At 37.3% G+C, this 16184-nt stretch overlaps 1 protein-coding gene across 1 annotated transcript in view; it reads left to right on the forward strand.

Moving 5' to 3' along the window:
* The window catches only part of LOC102238843 (ATP-binding cassette sub-family A member 8), a 53650-nt gene that overhangs the window by 31144 nt on the left and 6322 nt on the right, over positions 1 to 16184 (forward strand). Inside the window, exons 19-32 of the mRNA XM_014536208.1 lie at positions 990 to 1188; positions 2785 to 2951; positions 5402 to 5535; positions 6059 to 6196; positions 6609 to 6713; positions 7755 to 7928; positions 8132 to 8245; positions 10392 to 10511; positions 11318 to 11368; positions 11811 to 11902; positions 12762 to 12882; positions 13517 to 13634; positions 14313 to 14404; positions 15987 to 16172. Of these exons, the coding sequence (XP_014391694.1) occupies positions 990 to 1188; positions 2785 to 2951; positions 5402 to 5535; positions 6059 to 6196; positions 6609 to 6713; positions 7755 to 7928; positions 8132 to 8245; positions 10392 to 10511; positions 11318 to 11368; positions 11811 to 11902; positions 12762 to 12882; positions 13517 to 13634; positions 14313 to 14404; positions 15987 to 16172 (1811 nt within the window). The remainder of the gene's footprint in view (positions 1 to 989; positions 1189 to 2784; positions 2952 to 5401; positions 5536 to 6058; positions 6197 to 6608; positions 6714 to 7754; positions 7929 to 8131; positions 8246 to 10391; positions 10512 to 11317; positions 11369 to 11810; positions 11903 to 12761; positions 12883 to 13516; positions 13635 to 14312; positions 14405 to 15986; positions 16173 to 16184) is intronic.

The following is a 16184-nucleotide window of genomic DNA, read 5'->3' on the forward strand; positions in this document are numbered from 1 at the left end:
GGGCACGCACATACAGTGCGATTGAAACTTCGTGGCCCATGCGCAGAAGTCGGTATTTTGTGGAAGAGCCAGTATTTTGTGGAAGAGCCACACTGAAGGGGCCAAAGAGCCGCATGTGGCTGGCGAGCCGCGGTTTGCTGAGCCTCAGTTTGCCGACCACTGGTCTATCCTATGTGGTATTTGTTGAGCTTCCTATACTTGTAGATTAGAGTTTTTCATCACAATTGGGAAGATTTTAGCCACTATTTCTTCAACTATGCTTTCTGTCCGTTTCTCTATATACTAAAGCCCAATTTGTCTAATATTAATACAACTAGAGGCCCGAAGCACAAAATTCGTGCAAGAGTAGGCCTTCACAGCCCCGGCTGCCTTGGCCCTCACAGCCCCGGCTTAGTCCAGAAGGTCATCCAGAAGGTTGACTGGACGATCATTTCACTGTTCAGCCATTTGGTTGATTTGCATATTATGCTTTTATTATTATAGATTGCTTTAATTTTAATGTAATTTATGACTTTAAAATTTTTTTCAACCTGTTTGTGCTTTTCATTTAAAATGCATTTCTTATAAACAGCATATAGTTGAATTTTGCTTATTGAGACATTTTACAACGTTTCTTATAGTGGCATGTTTAGTCCATTATTTTTAATGTGGTTGTTGCTATAGTTAGGTTTAATTTACAGTTAACCCCCTAGTTTGTAGCATGTCAATTTGTAACTTGTTTCTCTAGGTGAGCACCTAAGATAATTGTTTCCTTTCCCAAGTTTCCAAGTCACACCTAGGTACTATGATGATCTTGCATACTTATCTTAACCTCTTTAATATATTGTCTGTGTCCATCTAAGATTTTCTTTCTGGTCCTTTTGTTCAAGTGCCTACAGTATGAGGGGATGTTATCTGTGATGTCCTCCGTACAACAAATGCCTATAGTAAGCTCAATAAAGTCCATCCGAAGTGGGCTTCTTATGCATTGCTTATTTTGTGTTTGGCAGGTATTGCCACATCTGGGGAAGGACAAGCAGAAGGAGCTGGAGACACAGAAAGACTTGTTGAGATGGAACAAGTTCTCTCTTCACTTAGTGAGATGAAAGAAACAGTAGGTGGCATGGCTCTGTGGAGACAGCAAATCTGTGCAATTGCAAGGGTCCGCTTATTAAAGCTAAAGCATGAAAGAAAATCTCTTTTATCACTGTGAGTATCAGAGTGCCAAAGCTTTTGGTCAGTCGATGCATTAAAAAATACTAAGGCCTAAAAACAAGAAAAAACAAACAAAAATAAAAATAAATGTCTGCATCTGCAAAACTGGATAAAGTATAATCCTCAATCTAGTTCAAGGGTCTTGTTTTTAGCTACTAGCAGACTATCAAGTGGAATTTATAAGGTCTCACAGTCAATTGTAGGGGAAAAGTTCAATTAATGTAAGTTTTCCTGTAATATTTGCTCTCCTTTATTTATTTTGGGTTGGGTTTTTTTTTTTTTTGGTGTGTGTTTTTGTTCATCCTCCCCTAAGAATATCTTTCCATTGATTTTAGAGAGAGTGGAAGGGAGGAGGAGAGACACAGAGAGGGGGAGAAACATCAATGTGAGAGAGACACATCAATTGGTTGCCTTCGCACTCACCCCAACCAGAGATCAAGCTTGCAACCGAGGTACATGCATGCCCTTGGCCAGAATGGAACCCTGAGCCCTTCAGTCTGCAGGCTGACGCTCTTTCAGCTGAGTCAAAGCGTCTAGGCCTATTTGCTCTCCTTTAGATTTTCTATGGCAGGTGACAGAAACATTGGGATGTAGACCTTATTTCCAGTGTCCATATGCCAATGTCTCATTTTAGTTGTTATCTAGTCATGCTACTGACATAGCCCTAGCAGTCCTGACTCTCCCATTATGTCCTACTTGCTCTAACCTAGATGGCCTAACTTCCTTCCAGCCCTCTTAAGTGATGGTAGCTCACTCTTCATACATACTGCGTGCATAATGTGCACCTTCCCTGCTCCTAAGAATCATGTCACCTCTAAGTAGCACCCTGGTGTCCAAGGGTATCAATCAGTGCCTTGTCTATGAATACGTGGATTAAGCATCAAAGAAATAGGATCTCAATAAGTACTTGCTAAATAAATAAGTAATGAGAATTCATTGAGAATATTTGACTAGGAGATGAGCATGATTTAACAAAATCTTTAAGCTTAAACTGGCAATACCACATAACAGTGTCTCCAGAGATGCCAGTCCTTTAGCAAGAAGTGCAATAAGATGCATCATAAAATCAGAAATTAGGAATAGAGAAAGGTTCCAAAATAAGATATCATGAAAATATAATAAAAATTTTTTCAACTTATTGGAAATGGAGAGCACAGGAAAATAAAGAGTAAAAAATAATTGAAAATTTGAGCCTGGAGATTCAAGAAACCATGCAATCATCACAGGACTAAGTGAAGAGGATTGGCCATGAAGAAAATTGAGTATAAAGTGTTGGTGAATGAATACCACACTGGAATTCCAGGAAGAGGCAGAATCTGGACACAGAGTTAAAGGACACATGTCCCATGAAATTGTACGTGGTAGCTCATGGCCAGAGAGGAACGAGAGAAATGAACAAGAGGATAAATCTACAATTTATCATCTCTAACTTAGAGATAGGGAAAAGACGAGGTCCTCAGTAACTGAGTCAGAGGGCTATATGTTTAGTTTTCATAATTTACTGATCTCATTCAATTAGAATCTGCCTAGATCATTTTAAAAGGTTAGGACATGACGATGCATTCACACTGGCAATTTTCTTCTGTGTAGGCTATTGATTCTAGGAATTGGATTTATTCCTAATCTGTTGGACTACATCATCTCGAAAATATATGTTGGCAGTTACACATGGGAACTTTCTCCCCATTTATACTTCCTTGCTCCTGGACAACCACCACATGATCCTCTCACTCAATTATTAATCATCAATAATACAGGTAATAATGTGGTGAATGCTTCGTCTCCAATGCATTCACTAAGAGCATTACATAGACAACATAAACATGAGAGAAAAAAAATGAGCTTTTTACTTCTTCAGCATGTGTTCAAAACAATTTATGAGGCTTGGGGATGATGAATATACAAGCCCAAAATAGAGCAGGAATTAAGAAAGTATTTGTAAAGGAAAAATAAATGATCCGATGACATTTTGCAAAATAAAAAAGTTTATACCCAAAAATACATTTTAATAACTTGAGACATAATTCACATGCCATATTTATTCATTTAAAATGTGCAGTTTGATGTTTGTTAATGTATTCACAGAATCATATAATCTTTGGTACAATTCTTTTTAGAATATTGTCATTTCAAAAAGAAATCTCATGTCATTAGTAATCATTTCCATTCACTATGCCCCCAGCTCTGATCAATCACAAATTTATTTTCTATTTCTATGGATTTGCTACTCTAGACATTTAATAGGAGTAGGTCCATAAACTATATGTATGATCTTTTTTGACTGGCTTTTTTCACTTAACATGATGTTTTCAAGGTTCATCTATGTTATGTCAATATTTCATTTCTTAAATTGTTGAATAATGTTCTATTGAATGGATAGACCACATTTTTGTTATTCATCAGAGGGCTGATATTTTGGTTGTTTTTTCAATAATTGGCAATTATGAGTAATACTGTTATAAATATCCAAGTACTAGCTTTTAAGTGAATGTGGTTTTATTCATTTCTTTGGGATATAAACCTAGGAATAGAATTGTGTTATATAGTGACTATGTTTAATCTTTTGAGGAACTGTCAAACCATTTTTAAAAGTGACTGCATCAATTTACATTTGCACTAGCATTTTGTGAGGATTCCAATTTCTACACACAAAAAACCCAAATTATTAAAAAATAAAATAAAATGCTTCCCAATTGTAGAGCTGAAGTGCTATCTAATGTTCCTAAGTAAAGAATGCTGTGATGTACCTTACAAAGAAAATGTTTGTGTTAGATTAACTTTGTTCAGGCATGCATTATAGTGCTGTTGGCTGGGAGATCAAGGTTAATGAATCAACAATGAATATACAGAAGCATACATAAAATAAAACAATGCACTGATTGGTTAATGACCAGAGGCTTACAGAGACCAAAACCTGCGTTTCCCCTATAAGCACTGATCCAGTATTCACTAATTCAGTATGTAGGATAACTTTCTTGTGACTTTATAGAAGTAAGTACATAACTACTGTGAATAATAAGAATCAACTGTAAATGTCTTGCAAATATCTTATTTCATCCTGTAGATTATCTTTTCACTTTGTTATTGGTATCCTTTGAGGCAAAAATGTTTTAGTTTTTATGAAGCTCAACTTATTTTTTCCCTTGCCTGTGCTTTGATGATACATTTAAGTAGGCTTTGCCTAATGCAAGATCATAAACATTTACTCCTGTATTTTCTTCTAAGGCTTTTATACTTTTAGTTCTTACATTTGGGTCTGTGATGCATTTTGAGTTCATTTTTGTGTGTGGTGTGAGGAAGGGATGCAACTTCAATAGATTTCCAGTTATCTTCCTGGGAGGGTCAGGCCACCAAACTTTCCCATTCCCTTCAGCTTCATGTTGCAGAAGCTTGAGACCACCAGAAATGGGGGGGCTGAGAGATCTTGAGTTCTCTTCTTACCCATAAGGTAGAAGCTCTAATTTACGGACAAGTGGTTCTCAATCATCCTCATCACAGTTCCTCCCTGGAAGACACTATAGACTGGGTTTGAGGAGGTAGAATCCCCTGAACCCTTCTCTAACCCATTCAGAGGGGAGCTTTTGTTATGCTGATCAAGAAAGAGTTGTGAAGGTATAGGTCTTTGTCACAGTTTCTTAGTGTTCTTACACAGATTTAGTAGATTTTTCTTAAATAAATTTCTCTTTTCATTTTCTGTATATCTTTAAGATAATAAAAAATTTCATCTTGTTGGGGTTTTTTAGTAATTTTTACAAGTTATGGTTGTTTTTCTGGGGAGAAGGTTTATGGAGCTCTTTATATAGCCATTCAACAAGTTGTCTTCCTTTATCAAGAAACATTTTGAAAATCAATAATCTAGTGGTATTGAAGTGAGACTTAGCCAATTTGGTGATTAATTAGTAGAGATTACCTATGTCATTAAAACCATATTGGTATAGCTACTCATTGAAGTCTTCTTGGAAAAAAATCAATTCCATATGCACCATATAGCAGTGATCATAGTGAATAAATATATTATAAAGTAAAATCCATAGAAGTGAGTAGATTTTTAAATTCACAGTAGCAGGCATGTTATTATGTGGGAAAATATCCTCACAGTCCATATTACAGTAAATATTACATAAAATCATTAATTTTCATTTCACTACACAAGTGGACATTGATTTTTTTAGTTTTGAGATACCTAATACATTAAACTACAATTTAGGGGCAAGCATTGATGACTTTATACATTCCGTGGAGCTTCAGAACATAGCTTTGGAAGTGGATGCATCTGGAAATAGAAATGGCATAGACGATCCATCTTATAATGGAGCCATTATAGTGTCTGGTCACGACAAGGTATGCTGGTCTCCATTTAAGAAATTATCCTACAGGTGTGCAAAGCTAATAAACTATCAATATACTCTGGCCTTCAATTTAGGAAACAGAATGAAAAACAAATACAGGAATACTGCTTTCATTACTTAGTTAATTGTAGTCATTAGTATGATAAATAATTCATATATCAATCATTGTCTACCAACACAGACTGTGTGCATTAGCAAAATAAATACTACATAATACCCACTGTCAAGAACATACTTAAGTCCAAAAAATATCTATTTCCTCTCAAGGAAACTTCTGTTTTATTCTTAAACAATAATAATATTTGATTCTAGCCGTAAGCCAGACACCTGGTGTCCTGCAAGCCAGATACCACCTATATACATGTTTCGGCTTATTTAACACAATGTTTGTTTTTGTTCAGATTATTTAACACTGTTTTTAAAACATGGTTTTTAATTAAAGTATTGAATTTTTATTTCTTTAGGGAAAAAATGAAGATCTCTGAGAATTTATAACCTTGCGTTTTTTATTTTAGAATTACACATTTTCATTAGCATGCAATACCAAGAGACTGAATTGCTTCCCAGTTCTTATGGATATTGTTAGTAATGGGCTGCTTAGAATGGTTAAACCATCAGCACGTATCCAAACTGGAAAAAGTACGTCTTCGCAGGTAAGTATGTACTCTATGACTCTCCTCCATCAGGCATCTCCTGGGTGGCTGGGATTTTATTCTTATTGAGTAAACATCTGCAGGGCAAATTAGCGTTTGGATTCACGCAAGTTCTGTGGCTTCAGGAAATCAATGTAATTTTTCAGAACTTCGACTTTTTTTAGAACTAACAAACTATATTTTCAAAGAGAACATGAAGAAATGAAAGTGAAATCGTGCAGTCCTGTGACTAGCACTTTCCTTATCCATACATGTGGGTTTCAAGCCAAAAATCAAACTTCAAAACTGGATTATATAGTCAAGAGTTTGATAACAAAAGGGAAGGCAGGGTTATACATAGTCTGTTTAATATTTTTTAAATGATTTTCAAATTTGTTCATGCAACTCATTATATTCTTTGTCTTTTCAAAAGGTACTGGATAATCCATTTGGATTCATAATGCCTTCCTTGCTCTGCCTGTTTTTGTCATCCAGTTGTGCTCCTTACATTGCCATGAGCAGCATCGATGATTATAAGGTAACAATGAGTAACTGAAACTTTCCTTACTTGTTGAAGGTAATATAATTACAGGATTTTTCACATGATTTATACACGTTTACTTGAGCCACCAATTCAGACAAAAATCCTAAGCTGTAACAATAAAAGGAAGTTTTATAAGTGGAAATATAAATGTATAGATAGAGTCTACAGAATGATTCTAAAATTTATATGAGTATGCAAATAACTGAAAATAAAATAACTTTGAAAAAGAAAAACAAAATTGGAAGATTTATGCTTCTGACTGCAAGGCTTACTACAGTGATAGTAAATAAAAATCTGTTGTATTAAGTAAGGATAATCATATAAATATATGACATGAATAGACATTTCAGATATAAACCCACACATATGTCATCAATTGATTTTCAATAAAACTGCCAGGGAATTCAAATGGGGTAAGGTTAGTCTTTTCAGAAAACTGTATGGAAAGAACTTGATACTGTTATAAAAAACATGTTCTCGACACTCAATTCTTACCATACACAAAATTATTTTGAAATGAATCATAGACCTTCTGGTAGGCAAATATTTCTTAGTTGGGACAGAGGAAGCATAGACCATACAAAAAAAATGTTATCTTGACCTTCATCAAAGTTCAAACCTTTTCTTCTTTGTAAATCACCAAGAAGCAAATAAAAAGCTGTGGGCTGGGAGAGAAATATTCACAATGCACATATATAACAAAAGATTTGTGTCAGCAATATAAAGAGTTCTTACACCCCAGTAATAGAAGATAACCTAATTTCAAAGATGGGCACAATGTTAAAACAGATACCTTACCAAAGAAGATATGTAGATGGAAAATGCTTCCATTAAAAGATGGGTAATATCATGTGTAACCCAGAAAATAACCCCAATGAGATTTCTTTACACACCAAATAAAATGAATACATGTTAAAATGACTGACAATACAGAGTTTGTGAGGGTGTGGAGAAACTGGGATTCTCTTGCATAATCCACATTTTCTTAAACCTCAAGTTGAAATAGCATCTGTATTTTTGCTGTCTCCCGCTCAGAACAAAGTGTGGTCCCAGCTTCGGATCTCCGGGCTCTTCCCTTCCGCTTACTGGTTTGGGCAGGCGTTGGTGGACGTCCCACTATACTGGCTGATGTTCCTTCTAATGTATTTGCTGGATATCATTTTAAGCCCCAGATATTCTATATTTACATTTTTAGATCCAGCTATGCATGTAAGTTACAACATTCATCGAACAAATATCATTGTATGACATGGTTAGAAACTTTGAAGATGCAAACTGTTTTCATTGATATTCACATGGTCATAAGTTATTAATAACTATAAGACCTGGTGCTGTGCTGATGTTTTGAATCTTAAATGTTTTCCGAGATTGCATTTGTCTTTAAGTAAAATGTAACATCCTGTTTATTTCAGATCCCATGTGTTATTGGTGCTGCCACATCCCTTATTTTCTTTACGTATGTAATTTCGTTCATTTTTCGCAAGGGGAGAAAAAATAGTGGCATTTGGTCTTTGGTCTACTTTGTTGTAAGTATGTTTCTTTTGAACACGTATTTTATACATGTAATGTACGATTCTGAGACAGTAGTTTAAATTTGCCCTTGGTAAAATACATTAAGATGAGAGTCTAACATATTTAAAGTTTCCCTGCCTTAGATATGGATCCTCTTCAAAATCTGCCTCTTTCCCCCTCCCTATTTCTACCCGGTCTTTCTTGAAAAGTGGCTACATTTTTTCTCAACATAAAATATTTAACAGAAGGAAACCTGGAAACCATCTGTATTTTCTTTTTACTGAAAAAGAAATAACCCCAAAGATCTCCGTGACATTATGCAAATACTGTAACCAGCTTAGTTAAAACTAGAAGCAACTTCTCCAACTCTCTACTAAGAATTAATTCCATAAAGTGACACTTAATTTATCTAAATTAGGAGGAAAATATATGTAATCTGTAAGCATCTATTCTAATTTCCTGTCGTCAACAGTTTTAACACTGAAAGAGTGCTCAAAGGGTAAACAGATGAGTAAACAGCCAATTCCTAAAACAGTGATAAGGTAAAGTTACCAAGATACCATCCATCTTTAAAAGTCTAACACAACCGCCCTATCTGGTTTGGCTCAGTGAATAGAGCGTCGGCCTGCAGACTGAAGGGTCCTGGGTTCCATTCTGGTCAAGGGCACATGCCCAGGTTATGGGCTTGATCCTCAGTAGGGGGTGTGCAGGAAGCAGCCAATCAATGATTCTCTCTCATCGTTGATGTTTCTCTCTCTCTCTCTCCCTGTCCCTTTCTCTCTGAAATCAATATATATATAATCTAACACAACTGCTGAGTAATAAGGTCTATGAAAACCAGAAAAGGGAGACAGTCATTCATAAAAATGAGAACAGAGATTTCCTTCAGGAAGTGAAACCTGAGGAAGAGTAAGATTTCAACATTTGGAGAAGAATGATGATGCAAATCGAAAAGAGTGGAGGAACAGAAACCCAAAGGGCAGAGTGTCCAGACTAGAATAAGTCCTAACTAATGGTAATAATCTGACATGAATATGGGTAGAAAACTGGCTACAGCCTGAGCATGGTCCTAGTCATGGTGAACATAATGGTTGGAATCATGACTGGCCTTAAATGATTGGCTCAAGAATTTATTCTACAGCCCTAGCCAGGTAGCTCTGTTGGTTAGAGCATCATCCAATATGCCCAGGTTGTGAGTTTGATACCCAGTCAGGACACATACAAAAATCAACCAATGAATGGGTGGAACAACAAATTGATGTTTCCCTCTCTCACTCACTCTCATGGAAGCTAATAATTCAGAAAAGAAATATGACCACAGACACACTTTTAGGAAGAATATTCTGGAAGCCATAGAAGTGATGGTTTGTAACAGAGAGAAATTAGAAGTACAGAAACTTTTAGGAAGGCATTACAGTAGTTTAGAAGAAAAAGTCTGAGAGGGTCAGATGTACTTATAACTTTCTCTTCTCCTGAATGTTGTATTTTACTACTTGTACTAAGCCACTCCAGGTTTTTAAATGCTTATATTTATCCATTGGTATAGTTAACAAGTCTCCTTTCATTGTTGCTTTATTCCAATTAGCTGTTTTTTAAAAAATATTTATTTTTATTGATTTCAGAGAGGAAGGGAGAGGAGAGAGAGATATAGAAACATCAATGATGAGAGAGAACCATTGAGTGCCCAAGAGTGCCTCCTGCACACCCCATACTGGGGATCATGCCAGCAACCTAGACATGTGCCCAGAATGGGAATTGAACCGTGACCTCCTGGTTCATAGGTCAGATGATCAATCACTGAGCCACACTGGCTGGGGATTCCTATTAGATATCAATTTCAATTTTTACCTATAATTATTGCTTATATATCATTCTGAATTTTATCTCCCAAAATAATATACAATACCTTTTTTCATTTTCTATATGTAAAATGCTCTCCATATTAGATCCTAGATTTATCCAGTAAGGTCTCATTCATGATCCTCTGGGCGAAGGAATGTAGCTAAGTCAGCAAGAGAAAATATCAATGCAGATCTGCTGATTTCAGCTTGGTTTTCGGGGTTGGAGTGGAAGTTTGGAATATCTCCAAGATGAGGCATCTTAATTTGGAGCATCTATTGATGTTCAGAGTGGTTAATATTGCTTTGTTTTCCTTTTTAGATCACCCTTTTCTGTGTGGCCATAATTATGGTGGGATTCCCTGGATATAGTTTACTGTTTTTCATCAACTTTTTAGTACCACACACCACAATAGTTGGCTGTATGCTCTTATCTTTTTATGTAAGTAATGCCACCATCTGCTCCAGTGTCCTGGAACTCACAACCAATGGTGAAAGCTTTGCTTAGGGCTGGGACTCTGCAACATGTTCAGTATGTGTGACATTTGAAGATTTCTACTTCATGCTTCCAGCTGAATCTCTCTCCAGATAGGACAATATGCTCCAACTGAACTGTAATAGAATAGTTGACCCTAGTTGATGGGTGGGGAGGAAGAATAATGGGTGGGGAGAAATAAAGCAGCCTTTATACTCAATCTGGGCTCTATAGACTCTTGGGCATGCTCAGCTCTAGAAGGAGGCAAATGAAATGTCTCTAATCTTAGGGATTTCAGGATTCTAGAGAAGCTCTCAATCCTTTTTTTTCTAGCTGACTGATACCTATACTTCTACCTATGGAAGGAAGGTACAGTATGTGAGTTAAGAGATATCCATGGGGAAGAGAAAGGAAAGAAAGGAGACTTATGAAAGGGGCAGTGAGCACCAGCGGGTGTGTGAAGGACTGTGTGATAAAGGTTAAATCTTGCCTCTCTCTCAATGTTTGGGGAGGCTAGCACAACAGACCCCAAGATTCTCTCACCAGGTGATGAATAATTGCTAAATCCTATTGCTTCAAATAAAAGCACAATGGCTCATAAACCTTGGGAGGAAGGAAGACAGCTCCTCACTACACATTGTGGAATGGACCCTTAGCCAATACTCTTCAGGGGGTATGCCAGGAGGGTTGTTCAAATGGGCCAATTCACTTTATATAGCAAAAACTCAGGAAACGAAAATTTTCATGTTTAACCATTGTCTTTGTTTTTGCAGTTTTTCATGTTTTCTGAAAATGATGAAGAGCCCCTTGTGATATTCCTAATTGTAAGAACACATTCTTCTTTAAAATTTATCATGTATTTTACTAACTAAACTATTTTAATCCTGTAAACATAGCAGAACTTTTTATTAGTGTGGATATATAGGTATTTGTAGCCCATAGAGATAAAATATTTGTAAAAACAGAATATATTTTATAAAAATCAACTAACCAGATACTATGCTTCCCAATTTTTAAGGAAACTGTATAACTATTAGAGGAAATTATTTAAAGTAATGGTATCACACAATTATATTTGTTACCTATGTTTCTGTAAAAAAGATTAAGAGTAAATTTACTAGTTTCACAGTTTGACAAATAGATTATTGGAAATTGGTAATGTTTTTGCCAAATGCATCTTTATAGAAGTCCAATTATTCCTAACTCACTTTTCATGTGAAATGATTTTCTTTTAGTGTTTCTAGTTATGCATCTCTTTATTCCTAGACTTTCCTTCAACTTATCGTCTTGATTTTTATTCTTCGATGTCTGGAATGGAAGTTTGGAAAGATATCAATGAGAAAGGATCCTTTATTTCGGTCTGGAGAAATGAAATTTGATTCTTTTATTTCAGTGATCACTGTTTTAAAATATTTGATGCATAAATGAATTTATTAACAAAGAAGTGCTAAGAACTAGAATGGGCTGGGGTAGGAACCGTGTGTCAATATAAATAATAGAGATATAGGGACCTAAATCAAAGATTATAAATAGTGGAGCAAACAGACCTAAAACATTGAATATTAAAGACTCTGTCTGACACTGTGCAGTGGAACACTAGGGAAAGTTATCTGGCTCATTCAGTTTAAATAGCACTTAATGTGAATAGATTGACAGTGACGACGGAATGCTGTCGGTCCAGAATGGAAGAATAGAATGATCAATAGGTCAAAGACAGCAATAACTGCTCTTTTCCTGTGGTAGTGAGAAGTCCAACTGGTGGACCATAGACTGGTTCAGTTATTCATGGCACTTCAAAGCTGAGACTGTTCCCATCATTCAATGATGGAACCATAAGCATCTTATTCCCCATCAGTTTCATTGATAACTCTTACAGATAGTTGCATGGGAGACTTCCAAGATACAAGAAGACTTTTAAGAAGTCTTCTAAGATCAGTATGGGAGATTTAGATTGAAGGAAGAGAGACTAGAAGGCAGAGAGTATGAGGGACAGAGTTAGAATGGAGGAAAATTAGTGAATCTGACACATATTCCAAAGAAATGCCTAACCTTAATAGGAGATCAAGCATGCTATTTGCATTTGGATGTGAGGTGGAGATTTCACTGGATTGAAGAGAGATTAATCACCCAGTCTACTCAAGTATAAGATTTAAAGAATGCAGTGTTTTTGATACGAGGATAAAAAACCAAAATCAATTATTAATGGATGGTTTGCAGAATTTCTCCAAGAAGCAGTGATGTACACCAAAATCCAGAGGAGCCCGAGAGGGAGGATGAAGATGTTGAGATGGAAAGAGTGAGAACAGCAAATGCCTTGAATTCCACAAACTTTGATGAGGTAAAAACACACAAAGTAGTTATTTCAACAACTAAAACAAATGAATAAAATCAGAAAGCATCTAATTCTCAAATGATTTTACATTTCTTTAATTCATACAAATGAGGATCATAACTTTATTTTAGCAGGTAGTCATTATTTTTACATCTAAATGAGCACAGATTAAAAAGTCATTTTAACTCACTTTGTCTTTCATAGAAAATAAATTTTAAAAATGGAGTGAAATTGAAATTTCTGAAGCCAAGAAAGAATTTGTGAATTTTAGAAACTGAGCAGAGTGACCCCAATCACTGCTTCTTGGAGAAAGGACACTCTACAAAATGCAGGGCAAAGTCAAGTCCACAGTGTGTTGTTTGGCCTTGGAGGGTGATTTGGTGCTTCTCCAAGTCTCTTTGCTTCTGTTCTGAGAGAAGGGCTGGCTGCATAAAATAATGTGTGCCTGCGTGAGTGCCCTTGTAGGAGAGGGAATCATAAGTGCTAAGATAGGAGAATGGCCCATAAACCTGTCGTCTAGTAGGAAGTCTTCTTGGAGGCATGGCTTGTGCAATCAGGGGCCAGCCCCCTGGGGGGATAGAACTTGTTCAAGGTCAATGGAGATTCTTAAGGTCTGACCTGATATACTTGTCATTTACAGAAACCAGCCATTATTGCCAGCTGTCTACGCAAGGAGTACACAGTGAAGAGGAAACACTGCTTTTCCAAGAAGAAGAAGAAAATCGCCACAAGGAATGTCTCTTTCTGCGTCAGAAAAGGTTGGACACGGAGGCTCTCCCAATGCTGGCTCGGAGCCCTCCTTCGCGCTTTGTGGTTCCTGATGAGAATCATTCTGTGACCACCTCTTGGTTTGCACACAGACCCATCAGCGGGGTGACCTTGACAGCTCCTTTTACATGGCTCATTCCTAGAGAAATTAACTAAGTCATGCCCATGGATAAGGACTTGGTCACATGGACATGGAAACCATAAGCACTCTATTGAAATAAACCATTGAAACCCCAAAATGTGCATTTCTCTGTAATAAACACGATTAATTTCCTAACGTTCATTATTTTTCACAAGAAAACAAAAAGAATGTGCCAGCATGTTCTGAAGGCTTGACCGGCAGATGGCACTTGACTTCATTTTGTGACATTATTGCACAGTTCTTAGGATCACAGGAGATGTGTGGTCTCATACACCTAGCTTCCAAGAGTGACTTTGTCACTTCCCATTAGTGTGACTTTGGACAACTAACCTCATCCCTAAGAGCTTTTGTTCCAAAATATGTAAGAAAGGGTTATGATTACCTCTGGGGCAGAGGGAGGGTATGACAATTAAAAGAGATACTACCTACCAATCACATAGAACACTTGTCACAGTGAGACTTCAGACTATGTTTTATTTTTATTATTAAAGTCAATTTGTATTAAATGTGACCTTTTTTTTTCCAGGTGAGGTTTTAGGATTACTAGGACACAATGGAGCTGGTAAAAGTACATCCATTAAAGTGATAATTGGAGACACCAAACTAACTGCTGGACAGGTAGGTGAATCACGTGGAAACTACATTACCTAGTGGTGCTCAAGATAAATTTTATAAGATGTCAAAATGTTATACCCAGCAAAATCTCACTTATTCATTAGATGAATGAAGTGATTAATGTGGCTGAATACCCATTACAAATTATCACATTAACACACAACAAAATTAATCACTGAAAGGGAATAATTATTCATGCCTGTAAAGGCAATTCGTGGAAATGGCCAATCTCAGAATTTATACAAATTCTATTTATACTACCATAAAACACTTTGATTTGCACTTTCAATGAGCACTGTCCTATTATGAATTAAAATGTGTGTGTGTGTGTTTTTAAATAACAACTTTATTTAGCGGTCATTGTTCTTTACAAGTGCTTACATTGTCCTTTAAAAGTGCTTAGTTACTGTAACATATATTTTGGTAGAAATACACTATATTGGGGGAGTGATTTCAAGGAATGAATTATCCATCCAATTCAACTGCATAGAAGGCCAGGCAAACAGAAAAAGAGGTGAATTTATCAAAGAAACAACATGAGTTACAGAGAAAACTAAAATTCTATGTCAGGAGATAGGTAACCTTAAGAGCTCCTTTGAAAAGTATGTCAGGGGTGGGGGGAGTGGAGAACAGAGTCCTAAGGCAGAGGTCTGTGTACCTCCACCATGGGAAAGGGTCTGGTGGTCACACCCACCAAGGGGAAGACCACCAAGAACGTGATTGGCAGGTGTCCCAGGAAAGAGGAAGGAGGAAACATATTCACAGCCGCTCTGAAGCTGAGGTGAGAGCAGGTGTTCGTGAAGGGTGCCTCTCAGTGATGTTGGTGGCTCAGTTGAGCCTATCGGGAGTGCTTAGTTCAGTGGAGAGCACTCCCTTGACATAAAATCGATATTTTATTTCTCCTTAAGCGGGGGCAAAAAAAGAGGTAACCATTCATTGAGATCTTGGAATGAAATATTTCTAAAGGTTACCTGAGATCTGAATTATAAACCCAACAACCATTTGGGTGTCATGAAACCAGCTTGAATCAGATCAGTCAGTGAGATCTTTATAAAAGGTCATTGTCCTGCCGAAATACATTCAGTGACCTCTGAAATAAACCATTGAAATACATTCAGTGACCTCTCACTGCACTGTGGCTGGAAGGAAACCTCTCCTTGCTGATTCCCACGACCCTCCTATCCCATCTCTCTCTTCTCCCCTGGACCACTCTGCTCCAGATCCCCTACTTTAGCCTGGGGTCTGAGAGCACATTGAACACCATCCCTCCACAGGGCTTTGCTCTACCCCAAACTCCTGGCCTTTTCCAGGGCAGGCGCCCTGTCACCCTCCTGCTGCAATGGTCCCTCAGCAGGCAGGCTTTCTCGGATCGCCCTACCTAAAGTCACTTGCCCAGAATATCTGTTTGTTGCCAGGTATTTACACTCTGACAACCTTCTTCCAGTACAAAATGGTTGCAGGTGATTCAAGTCAATGAGATCGGAGAATTTCTCTGGTTTTTCTAGGTTTGTAAGGAGAAAGATGTCATGGGAACACAGAGGAGCAAGGCAGGCCATAGGGTCTGAGAGGGAAGTTTTCTCTGCAGGTGCTACTAAAAGGCAGCAGCGAAGGGGACCCTCTGGGGTTCCTGGGGTACTGTCCTCAGGAGAAGGGGCTGTGGCCCAACCTGACAATGAGGGAGCACCTGGACGTGTTCGCTGCGGTGAAAGGGCTGAGGAAAGCAGATGCCACGGTCACCATCACACGGTACAAGGGGGGAAGGGGCGGGGGGGCGGGGGACACA

This window comes from Myotis brandtii, unplaced genomic scaffold (genome assembly GCF_000412655.1).
Source record: "Myotis brandtii unplaced genomic scaffold, ASM41265v1 scaffold157, whole genome shotgun sequence".
NCBI lineage: Eukaryota > Metazoa > Chordata > Mammalia > Chiroptera > Vespertilionidae > Myotis > Myotis brandtii.